General features: G+C 35.1%; 1 protein-coding gene across 4 annotated transcripts in view; it reads right to left on the reverse strand.

The window, feature by feature from the left end:
- Positions 1 to 19,545, reverse strand: part of COL24A1 (collagen type XXIV alpha 1 chain) — a 404,516-nt gene that overhangs the window by 267,368 nt on the left and 117,603 nt on the right. For all 4 annotated transcript variants that reach the window (XM_060090037.1, XM_060090036.1, XM_060090035.1 and 1 more), the window contains exons 15-19: positions 12,432 to 12,485; positions 12,311 to 12,355; positions 11,776 to 11,829; positions 11,448 to 11,501; positions 7,056 to 7,109 (exon numbers count right to left, since the gene is read on the reverse strand). In XM_060090037.1, coding sequence (XP_059946020.1) covers positions 7,056 to 7,109; positions 11,448 to 11,501; positions 11,776 to 11,829; positions 12,311 to 12,355; positions 12,432 to 12,485 — 261 coding nt within the window. The remainder of the gene's footprint in view (positions 1 to 7,055; positions 7,110 to 11,447; positions 11,502 to 11,775; positions 11,830 to 12,310; positions 12,356 to 12,431; positions 12,486 to 19,545) is intronic.

Below are 19,545 nucleotides of genomic sequence, written 5' to 3' on the forward strand. Positions count from 1 at the left end.
ATGACATAAATCACAGCAAGATCCTTTTGGACCCACCTCCTAGAGAAATGGAAATAAAAACAAAGATAAACAAATGGGACCTAATGAAACTTCAAAGCTTTTGCACAGCAAAGGAAACCATAAACAAGACCAAAAGAGAACCCTCAGAATGGGAGAATATATTTGCAAATGAAGCAACTGACAAAGGATTAATCTCCAAAATTTATAAACAGCTCATGCAGCTCAATAGCAAAAAAAACAAACAACCCAATCCAAAAATGGGCAGAAGACTTAAATAGGCATTTCTCCAAAGAAGATATACAGACTGCCAACTAACACATGAAAGAATGCTCAACATCATTAATCATTAGAGAAATGCAAATCAAAACTACAATGAGATATCATCTCACACCAGTCAGAATGGCCATCATCAAGAAATCTAGAAACAATAAATGCTGGAGAGGGTGTGGAGAAAAGGGAACACTCTTGCACTGCTGGTGGGAATGTGAATTGGTACAGCCACTATGGAGAACAGTATGGAGGTTCCTTAAAAAACTAAAAATAGAACTACCATATGGCCCAGCAATCCCACTACTAGGCATATACCCTGAGAAAACCATAATTCAAAAAGAGACATGTACCAAAATGTTCATTGCAGCTCTATTCACAATAGCCCGGAGCTGGAAACAACCGAAGTGTCCATCATCGGATGAATGGATAAAGAAGATGTGGCACATATATACAATGGAATATTACTCAGCCATAAAAAGAAATGAAACTGAGCTATTTGTAATGAGGTGGATAGACCTAGAGTCTGTCATACAGAGTGAAGTAAGTCAGAAAGAGAAAGACAAATACTGTATGCTAACACATATATATGGAATTAAAAAAAAATGTCATGAAGAACCTAGGGGTAAAACGGGAATAAAGACACAGACCTACTTGAGAATGGACTTGAGGATATGGGGAGGGGGAAGGGTAAGCTGTGACAAAGCGAAAGAGGGGCATGGACATATATACAGTACCAAACGTAAGGTAGATAGATAGTGGGAAGCAGCCGCAGAGCACAGGGATATCAGATCGGTGCTTTGTGACCGCCTGGAGGGGTGGGATGGGGAGGGTGGGAGGGAGGGAGATGCATGAGGGAAGGGATGTGGGAACAGATGTATATGTATAACTGATTCACTTTGTTATAAAGCAGAAACTAATAAAAACAAACAAAAAAACAACAACAAACAAACAAACAAAAAAACTACAATGAGATGTCACCTTATATCTGTTAAAATAGCTATTATCAAAAAGACAAGAAATAGCAAGTGTTGGCAAGAATGTGGAAAAGAGAACAGTTGTGTGCACTGTTGGTGGTAATATAAATTGTTACAGCCACTAAGGAAAACAGTAAGAAAGTTCCCCCCAAACTTAAGAATAGAACTACCATATGATCCAGAAATTCCACTTCTTGGTATTTACCCAATGAAAGTGAAAACACTAACTCTATAAGATATATGCACCCCCATGTTCATTGCAGCATTATTCACAATAGCCAAGGTATGAAAACAACTTAAATGTTCTCTGACAGATGAATGTATAAAGAAAATGTAAATACCATTATATCATATCTGTATATATCATATATATATCTCACAAATGTGATAAATACACACAAACACAGCAAAATATTATTCAGCTATAAAAAAGAATGAAATCTTGTCATTTCCAACAACGTGAACAAATCCAGAGGGCATTAAGCTAAGTGAAATAAGCTAGAGAAAGACAAATATTGTATGTTATCACTTATATATGGAATCTAAAAAAAGTCAATTTTATAGAAACAGATAATAGAATGGTTGTTGCCAGAGGCTGTGGGGTGAGGAAATGGGGTGATGGAGGTCAAAGGATACAAATGTTCAGCTATAAGAAGAGTAAGTTCTGAGGATCTAATGTACAGCATCATTACTATAGTTAAAAAAGATATGTAAGGGCTTCCTTGCTGGTGCAGTGGTTGGGAGTCCACCTGCCGATGCAGGGGACACGGGTTCATGCCCCAGTCCGGGAAGATCCCAGATGCCGCGGAGCGGCTGGGCCCGTGAGCCATGACCCCTGAGCCTGCACGTCCGGAGCCTGTGCTCCACAATAGGAGAGGCCACAACAGTGAGAGGCCCACGTACCGCCAAAAAAAAAAATGTATTATATACTTGAAGGTTGCTAAGAGTAGATCTTAAGCATTCTCACCACAAAAAATTTATTGCACAGCAAAGGAAACCATAAACAAAACAAAAAGACAATGCTCAGAATGGGAGAAAATATTTGCATATGAAGCAACTGAGAAGGGATTAATCTCCAAAATATACACACAGCTCATGCAGCTCAATAAAAACAAAGAAACCCCAGCCCAATCAAAAAATGGATGGAAGATCTAAATAGACATTTCTCCAAAGAAGACATACAGATGGCCAAAAAGCACATGATAAGATGCTCAATATATCTAGTTATTAGAGAAATGCAAATCAAAACTACAATGAGGTATCACCTCACACCAGTCAGAATGGCCATTATCAAAAAATCTATAAAGAACAAATGCTGGAGAAGGTGTAGAGAAAAGGGAACCCTTCTACACTGTTGGCTGGAATGTAAATTGATACAACCACTATGGAGAACAGTATGAAGGTTCCTTAAAAAACTACAAATAGAGCTACCATATGATCCAGGAATCCCACTTCTGGGCATATACCTGGAGAAAAACATAATTCGAAAACATACATGCACCCCAATATTCGTTGCAGCACTATTTACAATAGCCAGGACATGGAAGCAACCTAAATGTCCATCTACATATGGATGAATAGATAAAGATGTGGTACAAATATACAATGGAATATTACTCAGTCATTAAAAAGAACAAAATAATGCCAGTTGCAGTGACAGGGATGGACCTAGAGACTGTCATACTGAGGGCAATAAGTCAGAGAAGGACAAATATCGTATGATATCGCTTATATGTGGAATCTAAAAAAATGGTACAAATGAACTTATTTACAAAACAGAAATAGAGTAACAGGTGTAGAAAACAATCTTATGGTTACCTGGGGGAAAAGTGGGGAGGCATAAAACTGGGAGGTTGGGATTGACATATACACATTACTATATGTAAAACAGATAACTAATAAGGACCTACTGTATAGCACAGGGAAAAACATTGGAGATATATATATATATATATATATATATATATATATATATATATATATATATATATATATATATATATATATATATAAAACTGATTCACTTTGTTGTACACCTGAAACTAACAGAACATTGTAAATCAACTATACCCCTATAAGATTTTTTTAAAAAATTTAAAAGAATTAACTATGTGAGGTGATGGATGTGTTATCTTGATCTTGGTAATAATTCCACAATATATATCAAATCATCACATTGTACACTTTTATATATGCAATTATATTGGTTGATTATTCCCAGTTACTTCTCAATAAAGTTAAAAAATACCATAAAGCTTCTCTCATTAAAATAATGTGACAATTGCACAGGAATAGACAACCATTCAAGTGAAATAGAAAACAAAGTCCAGACACAGACCCAATAACCATGGAAATGTACTATATGATAGGGGTGGCATCTTAAAATCACTGAAGCAAAGACAAATTGCTTAACAAATGGTTCTGGGACAATTGATAAGCCATTTAGGAAAAGATAAAATTAAACATATATATTACAATATTCACAATAAAAAAACTCCAAGTAATTTGCTCAAGGTACTCAGGCTAACTCCTCAATTCTCATTCAGAAGATATCTCAAAAGCACTGTACTTTCCAGATATTAACTTAAGCCTTTCATCACCCAATAATTAACAAAAGCTATCACAGAAGTATATACCTAGGACCATCATTTTGGTCTCTAATAGGATTACTTTTACTGGATTGTACTTTGACATTATAATAGCAATCTATACTCAAATATGGAAATCACACAATACCATGAATTGTTGCCCTTCTTTTGTACAAGTGATATGTTTTTATCCAAGGGAGAAGAAAAGCATATAACTGACCATGTTTCATTGTTTTGCCCAGTAGAAAGTTGAGACTCAAGTTTGCAATTCGGTTCTAATGAACTGTACTGAACTTTGTGGCTGTATTTTGGGGAAAAGGTTTTTCAGCCTCAGCTGAGTTTTTAACGCAAGTCAGAAATTGTTACTAGTCCCTGGTTCCCTTCCCTGCTTAGTCCTCAGAGAACTCTGAGCGCCCTCCTTCTGCATGCACACCTTCCTCCCACTCTTGGGATTTAGTATCCTACTTACAGAGAACACAGACTCTATCCTATTTGACCTCTTTCAACATCTTTTTCCTTTTAAAACAAATCCCTACACTTGTGCTATGCATAACTTATTTATTCTTGATCTTCCTTGCTTTTTAGAGAAATGCACTGATGTCTGTGAATTTCCCTCTAGGTGCTGCTTTAGGTACAACACTAGATTTTATAGTGATTTGTTACTTAATTCTAAATATTTTCTAATTTCCATTGTGATTTTTTTCTTCTCATGATGTTTTTAAGTTACCAAAGTTTATTTTACTGCTCTTAATACTGTCAATTTAAAACTTAATTGCACTGTAAACAGAGAATATAGCCTTCTGGAGTTGAGGGTCCAGGTGTAGTATTTTCAAACCTTGTTTTATAAAGTCTAAATTATTTTATCTATTACAATTGAGTCATCTAATAGCTTTGTGGGGATGACTATACAAACATGTATCTCTAGTTCACTCTTTTGAGTGTCAGGTATACAATTTTCTATACACTTATGAGACTAATTTCCTGTATGTCCTATAGGTACTTCAGCCCTAACAAAATCAAAACCAAAACATTATCTTCACCTACCCTGAGTATCCTCCTCCTTCTTTTTTATTCTCTATTTTTAGAATGGTGATCTACATTCTACATAACTGTTCAAGCAAAAATTATTAAATTTGTCTTTTATTCCTCTCTCACACAAGCTGAATGAACTGAACTGAGTGATTCAACTGCTGTGAATTAAATTTCCTAATTATTTCTTGAAGCCACCTTTTCCTCTCTATTATTACAGGCCCTCATCATTAATCCCTTGGCCTTGCATTATACTCCCAAGCAGCCTTAGTCCTGTCATCTCTCCCTCTCTCCTTCTCTTTTATCTTTACTCCTTCTACCATTTATATGTTGAAATGCATGTCTGATAAGTTCATTCCTTTGATTAAAAATCTTTGATCACTGTCTACAGGATAAAGTCAAAATACAGTACAACATATAAGATCCTTTACCTGAGAAAATTCATCTACTGTGCAAGTAGAAACTTTTTAGGCTTGATATACTGTTAAACATGCTATTTTAAATTCTTAGACATACAATTCTATTAAAAGCCTAATGTCAAGAAGTATTTAAATAGAGCTGTTGCCTCATATATGATATCCTACATCTTATATTCTTATGATCAAGAAGAAGTTATGATCTTTGGATTAGGCCCCATTTCCCAAAACAGCCTGGCACCAATTATTGAGAGAATATAGGTTAAATCTTTAGCCCCATCAAAAAATTTAAAATAGGTAAGGAGGAAGAATGGGCATAGGTTAGGGCTTACTACCTTGCAGGAGTCAAAGACAATGAGGCAATGTTTTGAATCATGACTGCAAATCATAAAATCTCAAAGGCAACAGAGGAAAAAAAAATTTTGGAAAATTAAGTAATAAGTAAAAACATGGTCCATGCATCCTTTAACCTGGCTTTATATAAAAAAAGAAAATGATCCAAAACCATACTGATAACAAGGAGATGACACAGTCCTTCCTAGGACACATACCATCTATAACTAAAATTACAACAGAATAATCCATGTTCATAAAATTAACCTTTAAAGATAATAAAAGATAAATTAGGTTCTGTATCCTCAGTATGAGAACACAGGTAAATATGATTCATTCCAGGAAGGTTTTCATGACAAATGATTAAATGAATGCAGGCTCATAAAAGATAAAGTTATATTAATCTGTTAATTACTACTTTGTTAATTATCATTTTATTACTCAAAACAATTTCCTTCTTCCCAGAATGATGACATCAATACATTGCTGTATTTTACCTCCTATTACCTCTCTATTATTAAAAGTAGATACAATGTAGTTTTTTAGATTTTTGAACTATCAACATCCAATACGTTTTTAAATTAGACAATAAGAATAGATATTTGCTAAAGAAATCAGCCAACCCCGAAAGACAGCTGTGGAATAAGAAATAGACGTTACAGTTTACAAAGAGAGGGAGAAAACACCAGGATGGTGCTATTCCTAGAAACTATGCCTACTGCTTTGACACTATGGGGACTTTATTGCTCTGATTTATTTATTGTGAAGCCAAATTCACTTTCTCACTGTTAATGCTGCATCTATGACTCTGGATCAGATGTGAATGTCTATTTATATGTTTATGTATGCATATGTTTTGGTTTATATTTTTGAACTAGGGTGAGCTCCAGAAGCTTTATCTCTATGTCGTATATCTTTGACTCATAAAATGATTTTTTTTAAAGAACTTAAATGTTTCATCTCAGAAGCTCATGTCCTATGTAGTCTTAAGAAAAAGCCCCTCTACATCAAGCATTAAGCCAAAGTAAGAATTTCAAATATACAAGCAAATCTGATATATGTGCTACAGACTTAATTGTATTTATTCTAGAATATGAGATCCAAATGATATATGCATATTTAAAAATTGGAAGCATTCTGCATTAAAAATTCAATGGCATTTAGGCCCTGAAATTTGATTGCTCCAAGCATGTGTTATTAGTAGTCGTTGTGCAGAACAAATAAATCAGCTGTGACCTAACCAGGACTATAATGTAGCTAATACCTTTTCTATTTTCTAGAGATCACTGTTGCATACCTTCTGACATAACAGAAAAAATTTAGTCCAATTAGATATAAACTTTAAAGAGAATCTTTCTTAAACCTATTACCTAAAAGCATGTTTTACTAATCAAGTTTAATTTCTATATTTATTTAAATTAATTATATCCCCACCAACATTTTACCTCTGGTCCTCGAGAGCCAGATGGTCCTTGGGGTCCTGGGTTACCTGTTTGGCCCTAAAACGTGGGGGGGGGGGTGGGAGAAATCAAAGTATAAACATTAATTTAATAAATATGATTTAAAAAGGAAACATATGGTAAGCAAAAAGCACTAAATATATTATGCCACACAAAGTTGTAATGACTTTCTGGCAAACAACACTCAATATATAATAATATGCCAACGTTTTAATGACTATTCAGAAAGACTTAATTTATAACCATCATTGTAGAAAACTTATTATATAGAGATATGTGTCTATATATATATATATATATATATATATATATATATATATATATATATATATATATATACTCCTAAATGTTAGGGCTACAAACAAATTAATGGAAATCAAATCAAGGAAAAAAATTGTGTGTGTGGGTATGTGTTACCCAGAGATAAGACAGTAAACTTTGACTTAAAGTAGGGAACTCTAGATGAAGAACTGTTTCCATAAAGAGCCAGGGTCCTCTGATTGTCTCTGAAAATTCCTTTCTCCTTTGATAACTATAAGGGGCCTGATTTTGTAATTAAGAATCACCTGGATTTAAATCCTTGTTGCTTAATCTCTCTCAGCCTCAGTTTTCTCACCAATAAAACAGGAATAATAACAACAGTAGTAACATTCTTACAGAGTCATTATAAGGATTAAATGAGACAATAAATGTATAAGTGTTAAGCACAGTGCCTAGCACATAGAAAGTACTCATTAAATGTTAATCAATTTTATAACCATTAATCCTTCCCTTCACATCCTCTCTCCTCTCCTGGATGATACCTAGAATTCCTAGATTGCTTTAATCCTTTAACTAAACTTCTGAGGATTCAGTTTCAATAACTCTGCAGCCATTTTCTGACATTCAGGCTAACAGTGTGAAATCAGGGCTGGAGAAGAAGGTCCGTGGAAAGAGAAGTGGGTAAAAGCCTGCTACTAGAGAGGGCTGGTGATGCTCTCAAGAGAGGAGACTACAGAACAGGAAAGGCCAGTAGTCTGATACCCTTGTTTTCATAAAAAATCTTGAATTCATTATTTGTCATATTAAATTTCTATGTGAGCTTTAAATTTGACTTAAATAGGTCTCAGAATACATAAAATTGCTTGCATTTTTTATACATAAAATTTTATATATAATATGGGTTTATCCACTTTCCAAGAAGTAAAGCGCAGTTTTCCATATGTACTAAATTCAGTCTTGTAGAGTGCTAGAGTATCTGGAGTTAAACAGTACACAATACAACTACTGCAATCAAATCTAGAGAAAAGTAATAAAGTATTATGCAGAAGTTCACTGAAGTTCCCCTAAATAAACAAAATTATAATCCATCATACTCCATCATAATCAGTATCTAAGGGAGTCAAATTCTTAAAATGAATATTACCTCCAAGAGATAGAGATGAAGTTCTCACTGAGGCCCTCTAGTGGCAAAATCTAAACAAGACACTAAATTTACAAGCTTGAGGAAAAATCAGCATACACTAGGCCTTTGTTTTCAGAAAAGTTGATTGACAACCTGATATTTAAAAATATAAATTGTGGAATAATTTTATTCATCCTTCAGAAAAAAATTTCATTTTGAAAAACTTCAATGGCAAGTTTCCTTGAATGTCAATTCTCCTTTATAAAAACTGAGTTTTCAAGTAACTTTTAGTGAATTGAATAATGATTAAAAGTAAACTTCTACAAATGACAGCAACTTCTAGCTATAAAAAAATGGAAAGGACATAATTGTATTTATTTTCTCTTTTTAAAAAATAATATTTCTTAACAACTTCAGATTGGTAGTTTCCTCTAGTTTTTAAATACTTGCAGATTAAAAGCTTCCCTATTCCAGAATGTTAAAATCCTTCTGGATCAGGACATTCTTTTATCCTGAAAACATTCTTTTATGTTATAACTTAGATCCATTTGGAAACAGTATCAGTGATACCAACATTTTATATAACAGAAAACCAAAAGTAGGAGATATAAAATAAGAAAGACATTCTTATGACTTTGGCTTTCTTTGCATGATAGTAAACAAATGATTTAGATAGGCACTAATTTGTATGATTTATTTTTAATATGATTACTGATATTGTGTATGTAATTTTTCATTAAACAGGTGTCTTCTTCCATAATGAGGAAAGTCAAACAACTACAATTTTTTCTAAAAATAGATAGAAACAAGTGATAAATAAAGTAAAAGTCTAAAGGCAAGGCCATCTCATAAATATTAATTCATAAGTCTCTATCCTATCTTCAGTCCAAAGTATGTATATTTTGAAGATCTGATTAAAAAAACAAAAAATAGCCAACTGTTTCCTACCAAACTAATCCCTGCTGACATTAAAATATTTTTATTATAATAGTACAAAAAAGGTATAACACGAGCAAGCAAAAGCCTCACGCTCACCATTTCATGTTCCCTGCATCACTGCCTTAAAGAACCACATTAGAGTTTCTGGTGATTCCAGGAAAAAAAAAAAGTAAGGTTTTAAGACAATGTGCTAAAGGTAAAACAGGCTGCCTTTGCTTTAGTTTAGACTAGAGCAACGTTGGTAAGCATTATTACTAAGAGAGGATTAAAGAGTCACAGAGCTGCAAGGAACTTTACATATGATATAGACTGACTTTCATTTTAAACACGAGAAACTGGATACCATGGTGTTTAAATGTCCAAGGTCACAGCAGGTCAGTGTCAGGGCTGGAACTAAAATCTACATGTTATTCAGACCAGCAATTCCCCCTCTCCCACCCTAATAAACATGTTATCAATATAAATTGAATCAAAGAGTAAGGAAGACATTAAAAAGGTTTACCTTATATAAGCATGATATTTGACTCTGGTTTTCTCAAGTAATTAATTACAGAGTGTAAGAGAATAATATAAATTATTTATTACTGAGTATTGACCTTAGAAAATGTGTCATACCACTTCTTTTTGCTGTTATCAAAAGCTAGAAAACCCTCACATTAGAAAAAAATGAAGGTATAAGAAGGGTCAATCACTGCAGATATTGAAAGTTCCTTTTACGTGGTTTAGAATCATCCTCGAGAAATAGAAGCTTTTTGTTAGCTTGACCTATACTCGTGCCCCTTCTGAGATTCAACACCACGGCACAAGTCTGGGTGGATGGCTGACTGAGTGAAAACTAGTTAAGGCAAAACGCACCACCAACATGTCATTAGATAAATAGATGCCAACAATTGTTCTTTCGATTAAATAATTCCTGGGAAATGTATATGAAATGCTGTCAATGTTAGAAGTCATAAAGAATGGTGTATGTAAAGTTATGTAACTTAATGCTGCTTCCTTTGATGCAAAAATAAACAATCCAAAGATGAGACGGTGGAGTTAGAGGGAACATGATGAATTGCTTGGGAAAACAACACTCTTTTATGTTATATTAATAAATTATGATTTTGTATCTAAATTTTTGTATCTACAATCACCTTCACAGAGTTGTAATCAATATTAAAACCCTAAAACAATCTTAAAACATTAAAGCCCAGAACACTATGGCACAGTGGCTAAGTGCATGGGCTCTGACATATGTGATTTCCTAGATTTGCCCAGGTGGCTACTAACTAACTATGGGACCTTGGGCAAGTTATTTAACTCTCTGTGTCTCAGTTTCCATAATTGGTAAAATAGGAATAATAATAGTCCCAACTTCATATGATTGTTTTAAGGATTAAATTAGATGTATAGACCTTAGAAGAGCACCTGGCACTTTGTAAGCACTCAGTAAATGTTAGCTATAATAATTATTATGATTTTTAATATGCAGGTAAATACTTTTAACTCATGTTTTAACCATTTTTCATTTAAATGTTTTTAATTATTCAGTAACTTTAGTTTTATAGTTTCTTGGGCTTCAAGTTAACTACAATACACGGTATCTTTTTATTTCAATTAATTGATGGTCAAAGGTTAAAAAAAGACAAGGGACTAGAATATTTGGGCCCATAAGAGAGTGTGACATGCTATTTTTTCTTCAGAATGTTTCCTTAATGAAACATATCTGGATAAATTAAAATATTATTTAAGGTGCCTTATATTTTCTGACTTAAAATCTACTGCTTAGTTTAAATACTGTCTATAATAGATCAACCAAGATCTTTAAGGCTCACAGAAATTTGGCTTTGGCCTGGGATGGGGTGGGGTGAGGAGGGTGAGATTCAATAATCTATGGAATGTTAGCTAAAAACTTCAAGGATTAGCTATATTCTAAAAGTGGAGAGATAAACACCACACTGGTAGTCTTACATTCTACTTCTTACATTCCACAAACAACAACAGGTTTCCAGACTCATGCCATAGTGTGTACTCTATGAATCAGAAAGAGCAAACCAAAAGTTCAAACCTACTGAAGGTCCTGGCTTTCCTCTCATCCCTGGTGGTCCAGGAAAACCCCTAGCGCCCTAAAAGAAAAGAACAGTACAGTGAAGACAAAAACTATTATACGACAGAAGGCAGATATGCCTCTATTTGCAAATTACTAAAAAAATTCATGGAATTATTCCAAAATAATTGAGAAAACTGCTTTAAACAAGACTTGTAAAACCATATTGATACCATATCCTAAAAAATATATAATCAATGATTAAAATATCAGTACTCCTTTCTTTTTAAAGAATTTATACATTTTCACTGGCTTTTGTTGTATTTATATAAAATTAACAGTAAAAACATTACCTTGTCTCCAGGATACCCTGGTTCTCCTGGCTCTCCCACAATGCCTTGTTCACCCTGGAGAGCACAATTTCACGTGAAGACACTTAAGCAATGCAAATGTGGCAATGTTATAAGAAGGCAAATACTAGTTATACAAGAGTTAATTTCTCTATTTTTCCTACTTCTGAGAAAAATTATATAATTGATAGTACAGATTAGATCCCATATTTTTTTTTTTTTTTTTTTTTTTTTTTTTGGCTGTACGCGGGCCTCTCATTGCTGTGGCCTCTCCCGCTGCGGAGCACAGGCTCCGGACACACAGGCTCCGCGGCCATGGCTCGCGGGCCCAGCCGCTCCGCGGCATGTGGGATCTTCCGGGATCGGGGCACGAACCCGCGTCCCCTGCATCGGCAGGCGGACTCTCAACCACTGCGCCACCAGGGAAGCCCTAGATCCCATATTTTTTAAAACAAGTATTTTATAAGTTGTGCGGATTCAAAAGAAAAGTAAATGTGATAAGAAATCATCTCTATGACAATGTAAATATTTAAATCACCTTATCACCTTTGATTCCAGGTAGGCCCTTATTCCCCAAAAGACCCTAAAAAAGAAAGTGATACTTTGTGACATCATAGAAAAATCAAAGTGAAATATCCATTATAAAAATAGAAACATACCATTGGGCCAGGGATTCCAGAAGGTCCAACTGGTCCCATAGGGCCAACACTGCCCTGAAAAGCAATAAGAAAAGAAAGGCATCCTTGAGCACCCAACTAGAATTAAAAAGAGAACACGGTAAACTTAATTAACCCAGATGGTGGTCCATCTCACTAAGCTCCCACACATGCCTTATTCTTCAACAACTTCTTTTCCTTTTCACATTTACAAATCATACCAATCATTCAAAATTTAATGAGGTCTATCCTGTTTCCTGAAGCCTACTCATACGGATCTTGTCCACGAGCCTCCTTCCCTTCCTTGAGCTCCTATAATACTTACTACCCACACCATTCATTTTGAAGTATTTCTCCAGAGAGATAATATCTTGATGATAGGGGAAATACTTTAGTGCCATGTTCCCAGGAAGTATTCAATAAACACTTCATTTGATTGTCTTAGATTTTTTTTTCACCCATTTATTAAGCAAACATTTATTGGGAAGTTACTATGTGCCAGGCATTCCAATGATTTTATTTCATGACTTACAACTTGCAGACAATAAAATTTACTATAATTTTAGGGAACTGAGTAGTAAACAAAAGGCTCTGCTCTTCTGGGTTTCTCTCATTCATTCATCATTTAATATTTATTGAGCATAATATGTAACAAACATTGTAGTGTTGTATAGTAGTGTTGAGGAAACAAACATGAAAGGGACATAGACACCAATGTCAAGGTTTTCAATTTAATGCTCCAAAGCAAGATTACTCAAAAACATTAACTACCACTATCATCTCCTGCAAGCAACAGACCTAGAAAAACTTCTTTAATATGTCATCTTAGAATGTAAAGGACAACTTATAAGGGTTTTCGAAAGTAAAATTTTAAAAAATAGTGGAAATCTCTTGATTGTTTGGAGCCCACTAAATTTTTGTGTTATTGATGCCTTCATTTTCCGTCTTTCTCTTGCAACCTCTCTGTGCCTGGCTAACATATCATCCTTCATCTTCAAATACCGAGTTGCTTTAAACCTCCATTTCATGCTTTCCAAGTGTTAAGGAACTTTTAAAGGTGTATTTGCAGCAATGATGAAAATGTTACCCTTTTTAATTGTAAGCCAAATTTCTTAGGATAGCATCCCAAGCCCTTACTACTAGTTTTCCATCAACCCTTTCAGTCTCATGTCCTTCCATTTGTCCCTACTCTCCTTTGACTTCTTCCTCCTCCAAACCCAACATTCTAGACACAATGGTCTGTGTTCTAGCCTCTGAACATGCTCTCTCTTACCACGTGCTCCAACCCTTTGAAGATACAGTTACCACTACTGGAACGTCCTTCTTCTTACAGTACTGAGTATACTGCCCTGTTTTTGGTTTTTTGTTTTCTTTTTTCTGTTTTCCTAATCTGTGCATTACGTGAGAGCAGAAGCATGTTTTATTCATTTTTTTAATATCTCTGACCCAACATAATAACTGGCACATAATAGTTTTTAAATAAATTATGGAATGAACACTGGAGGAAGTGATCAACTTCAAAAATAAATTTAAAAGTGATTTCCAGAGGTCTACGTCCTGACATAATGGCACATTTCTAATAGTCCACATTTATATAACTACAAATTTCAGAACGGAAAATATGACATCTTTACTTTGGGGTGAGCCTTAAAGTCTGTGAAATATAACTACTATATATTTCCAACATGTGTAAGCCTGAAATACATGAGACTGTGAGAGGCAGAGTAATACTTTCCAACTTAATGAACAGATATGCAGTATTAATACATCATTGACAAATTCTATCAATAGGAAATAATTATTCTTATAATTACAATGGCTAGTTTATTCAAAGTTCATAGCTTTAAAACTTATGATAGTTTAAAAAATACAGGGCTCTTGCCTCCGGAGACTGGTGGAGTCGGGTGGGAAGCTTTAAAGCAGTTTCATGCTGGGCCTCACCCCAGATTTTCTGATTTGATTCCTCCCCAGTGAGGCCCAGCATCGGTTCAAGATTCCCACATGATTCCACTGCAGGCTGAGAATCAAAGTCTAAGCACAATGACCTTGAAGTCCTTTCACAGAGGACCAGAGAGAAGTTTGGAAAAGGACGAAATATTCTGAAGCCCTGGTCTATAGTGTGTATGTGTATGTTTCTTTGTATGTTTTTGTCTATTTAGGTTTGCTTTTACCATTTGTCCTAGGGTTCTGACTGTTCGTTTTTTGTTGTTGCTGTTGTTTTCTTCTTATGAGTGTGTGTATATGTTTATTTGTGTGATTTTGTCTGTTTAGTTTTACTTTTACCATTTGGTTTGGGGTTCTATTGTTTGTGCATTTTTCTTTTTTTTTCCCCTTCTTTTTTCTTCCTTTTCATCTGACCCATGTGGGTGGCAGGGTCTTGGTGCTCCAGCCAGGTGTCAGGTCTGAGCCTCCAAGGTGAGAGACCGAGTCCAGGACACTGGACCACCAGAGACCTCCTAGCCCCAAGTAATATCACTCGGTGAGAGCTCTCTCAGAGATCTCGGTGTAAACACTAAGACCTAGCTCCAACCAACGGCCAGCAAGCTCCAGTGCTGGATGCGCCACACCAAACAACCAGCAAGACTGGAACACAACCCCACCTACTAGCAGAGAGGCCACCTAAAGTCATACTAAGTCCACAGATACCCCAAAATTCACCACTGGATGCGGCCCTGCCCACCAGAAGAACAAGATCCAGCCCCACCCACCAGAAAACAGAGACCAGTCCCCTCTGCCAGGAAGCCTACACAAACCACTGAACCAACCTCACAACTAGGGGGCAGATACCAAAAACAAAAGGAACTAGAACCTGCAGCCTGTGAAAAGGAGATGTCCAATACAGTAAGTTAAACAAAATGAGAAGAAAGAGACATATGCAGCAGATGAAGGAGCAAGGTAAAAACCCACCAGACCTAACAAATGAAGAGGAAATAGGCAGTCTACCAGAAAAAGAATTCAGAATAATGAAAATAAAGATGATCCAAAATCTTGGAAGTAGAATGGAGAAAATACAAAAAGCATTTAACAAGGACCTAGAAGAATTAAAGAGCAAACAAACAATGTTGAACAACAAAATAAATGAAATTAAAAATTCTCCAGAAGGAATCAATAGCAGAATAACTGAGGCAGAAGACCAGATAAGTGACCTGGAAGATAAAATTGTGACATAACTACCACAGAGCTGAGTAAAGAAAAAAGAATGAAAAGAATTGAGGACAGTCTCAGAGACCTCTGGGACAACATTATATGCACCAACATTCGAATTATAGGGGTCACAGAAGAAGAAGAAGAGAAAAAGAAAGGGTCTGAGAAAATATTTGAGGAGAGTATACTTGCAAACCTCCTTAACAGGGGAAAGGAAATAGTCGATCAACTCCAGGAAGTGCAGAGAGTCCCATACAGGAGAAATACAAGGAGAAACATGCCAACACACATATTAATCAAACTATCAAAAATTAAATACAAAGAAAAGATATTAAAAGCAACAAGGGACAAGCAAAAAAAATATATATAGAAGGGAATTCCCATAAGGTTAACAGCCGAACTTTCAGCAGAGACTCCGCAAGCCAGCAGGGAGTGGCAGGACATATTTAAAGTGACAAAAGGGAAAAACCTACAACCAAGATTACTCTACCCAGCAAGGATCTCATTCAGATTCCACGGAGAAATTAAAACCTTTACAGACAAGCAAAAGTTAAGAGCACCACCAAACCAGTTTTACAACAAATGCTAAAGGAACTTCTCTAGGTGGTAAACACAAGAGAAGGAAAAGACAAACAAAAACAAACCCAAAACAATTAAGGAAATGGTAATAGGAACATACATATCGATAATTACCTTAAATGTAAATGGTTTAATTGCTCCAACCAAAACATACTGACTGGCTGAATGGATACAAAAACAAGACATGTATATATGCTGTCTACAAGAGACTGACTTGAGAACTAGGGACACATACAGGCTGAAAGTGAGGGGTTGGAAAAAGATATTCTATGCAAATGGAAGTCAAAAGAAACTGGAGTAGCAATACTCATATCAGACAAAATAGACTTTAAAATAAAGACTGTTATAAAGAACAAAGAAGGATATGACATAGTTATCAAGGAATCAGTCCAAGAAGAAGATATAACAATTATGAATATTTATGCACCCAACATAGGAGCACCTCAATACATAAGGCAAATGCTAACAGACATAAAAGGGGAAATCGACAGTAACACTGTAATAGAAAGGGACTTTAACACCCCAGTTCCAGAAATGGACAGATCATCCAAAATGAAAATAAATAAGGAAAAACAAGCTTTAAATTATACATTAGACCAGATGGACTTAACTGATATTTGTAGGACATTCCACCAAAAACAACAGAAGACACTTTCTTCTCAAGTGCTCAAGGAACATTCTCCAGGATAGATCATATCTTGGGTCACAAAATAAGCCTTGGTACATATAAGAAAATTGAAATTGTATCAAGTATCTTTTCCTACAACAACACAATTACAGGAAAAAAACTGTAAATAATACAAACCCATCAAAGCTAAACAATACAATACTAAATAGCCAAGAGATCACTGAAGAAATCAAAGAGGATATCAAAAAATACGTAGAAACAAATGACAATGAAAACACGATGACCCAAAACCTATGGGATGCAGCAAAAGCAGTTCTAAGAGAGAAGTTTAGAGCTATACAATCCTACCTCAGGAAACAAGAAACATCTCAAATAAACAACCTCACCTTACACCTAAAGCAATTAGAGAAAGAAGAACAAAGAAAACCCAAAGTCAATAGAAGGAAAGAAATCATAAAGATCAGAAATAAATGAGAAAGAAATGAAGGAAACAATAGCAAAGTGAATAAAACTAAAAGCTGGATATTTGGGAAGATAAACAAAATTGATAAACCACTAGCCAGAAAAGGCAGAACACTCAAATCAATAGAATTAGAAATGAAAAAGAAGAAGTAAGAACTGATTCTGCAGAAATACAAAGGATCATGAAAGATTACTACAATCAACTCTATGCCAATAAAATGGACAACCTGGAAGAAATGCACAAATTCTTAGAAGAGCACACCCTTCCAAGACTGAACCAGGAAGAAACAGAAAATATAAACAGACCAATCTCAAGCACTGTAATTGAGACTATGACTAAAAATCTTCCAACAAACAAAAGCCCAGGACAAGATAGATTCACAGGGGGATTCTATCAAACATTCAGAGAAGAGCTATCACCTATCCTTCTCAAAGTATTCTAAAATACAGCAGAGGAAGGAACACTCCCAAACTATTTCTACGAGGCCACCAGCACCCTGATACCAAAATCAGATAAAGATGTCACAAAAAAAGAAAACTACAGGCTAATTCCACTGATGAACATAGATGCAAAAATCCTCAACAAAATACTAGCAAACATAATCCAACAGCACATTAAAAGGATCATACACCATGATCAAGTGGGGTTTATCCCAGGAATGCAAGGATTCTTCAATATATGCTAATCAATCAATGTGATACACCATATTAACAAATTGAAGGAGAAAAACCATATGATCATCTCAATAGATGCAGAAAAAACTTTTGACAAAATTCAACACCCATTTATGATAAAAATTCTCCAGAAAGTAGGCTCAGAGGGAAGCTAGCTTAACATAATAAAGGCCATATATGACAAACCCATGGCCAACATCATTCTCAATGGTGAAAAACTGAAACCATTTCCTCTAAAATCAGGAACAAGACAAGGTTGCCCACTCTCACCACTATTATTCAATATAGTTTCAGAAGTTTTAGCCACAGCGATCAGAGAAGAAAATGAAATAAAAAGAATCCAAAATGGAAAAGAAGAAGTAAAACTGTCACTTTTTTGCAGATGACATGATACTTTGTATAGAAAATCCTAAACATGCTACCAGAAGACTACTAGAGCTAATCAATGAATTTGGTAAAGTAGCAGGATACAAAATTAATGCACAGAAATCCCTTGCATCCCTATACAGTAATGATAAAAAATCTGAAAAAGAAAATAAGGAAACACTCCCATTTACCATTGCAAGAAAAAGAATAAAATACCTAGGAATAAACGTACATAAGGAGACAGAAGACCTGTATGCAGAACACTATAAAATGCTGATGAAAGAAATTAAAGATGAGACAAACAGATTGAGAGATATACCATGTTCTTGGATTGGAAGAATCAATACTATAAAAATGACTATACTATCTAAAGCAATCTACAGATTCAATGCAATCCCTATCAAACTACCAATGGCATTTCACAGAACTAGAACAAAAAATTTCACAATTTGTATGGAAACACAAAAGACCCTGAAGAGCCAAAGTAACCTTGAGAAAGAAAAATGGAGCTGGAGGAATCAGGCTCCCAGATTTCAGACTATACTACAAAGTTACAGTAATCAAGACAGTATGGTATTGGCACAAAAACAGAAAGATAGATCAATGGAACAGGATAGAAAGCCCAGAAATAAACCCACGCACATACTGTCACCTTATCTTTGATAAAGGAGGCAAGAATATACAATGGAGAAAAGACAGCCTCTTCAATAAGTGGTGATGGGAAAACTGCACAGCTACAGGCAAAAGAATGAAATTAGAACACTTCCTATCACCATACACAAAAATAAACTCAAAATGGATTAAAGACCTAAATTTAAGGCCAGACACTATAAAACTCTTAGAGGAAAACATAGGCAGAGCACTCTATGACATAAATCACAACAAGATCCTTTCTGACCCACCTGCTAGAGATATGGAAATAAAAATACAAAGAAACAAATGGTACCTAATGAAACTTAAAAGCTTTTGCCAGCAAAGGAAACCATAAACAAGATGAAAAGACAACCCTCAGAATGGGAAAAATATTTGCAAATGAAGCAACTGACAAAGGATTAATCTCTAAAATATACAAGCAGCTCATACAGACCAATATCGAAAAACAAACAACCCAATCCAAATATGGGCGTAAGATCTAAATAGACATTTCTCCAAAGAAGACATAGAGATGGCCAGCAAACACATGAAGGATGCTCAACATCACTAATCATTAGAGAAATGCAAATCAAAACCACAATGAGGTATCACCTCACACCGGTCAGAATG

Source organism: Mesoplodon densirostris, chromosome 2 (assembly GCF_025265405.1).
Source record: "Mesoplodon densirostris isolate mMesDen1 chromosome 2, mMesDen1 primary haplotype, whole genome shotgun sequence".
Lineage (NCBI taxonomy): Eukaryota > Metazoa > Chordata > Mammalia > Artiodactyla > Ziphiidae > Mesoplodon > Mesoplodon densirostris.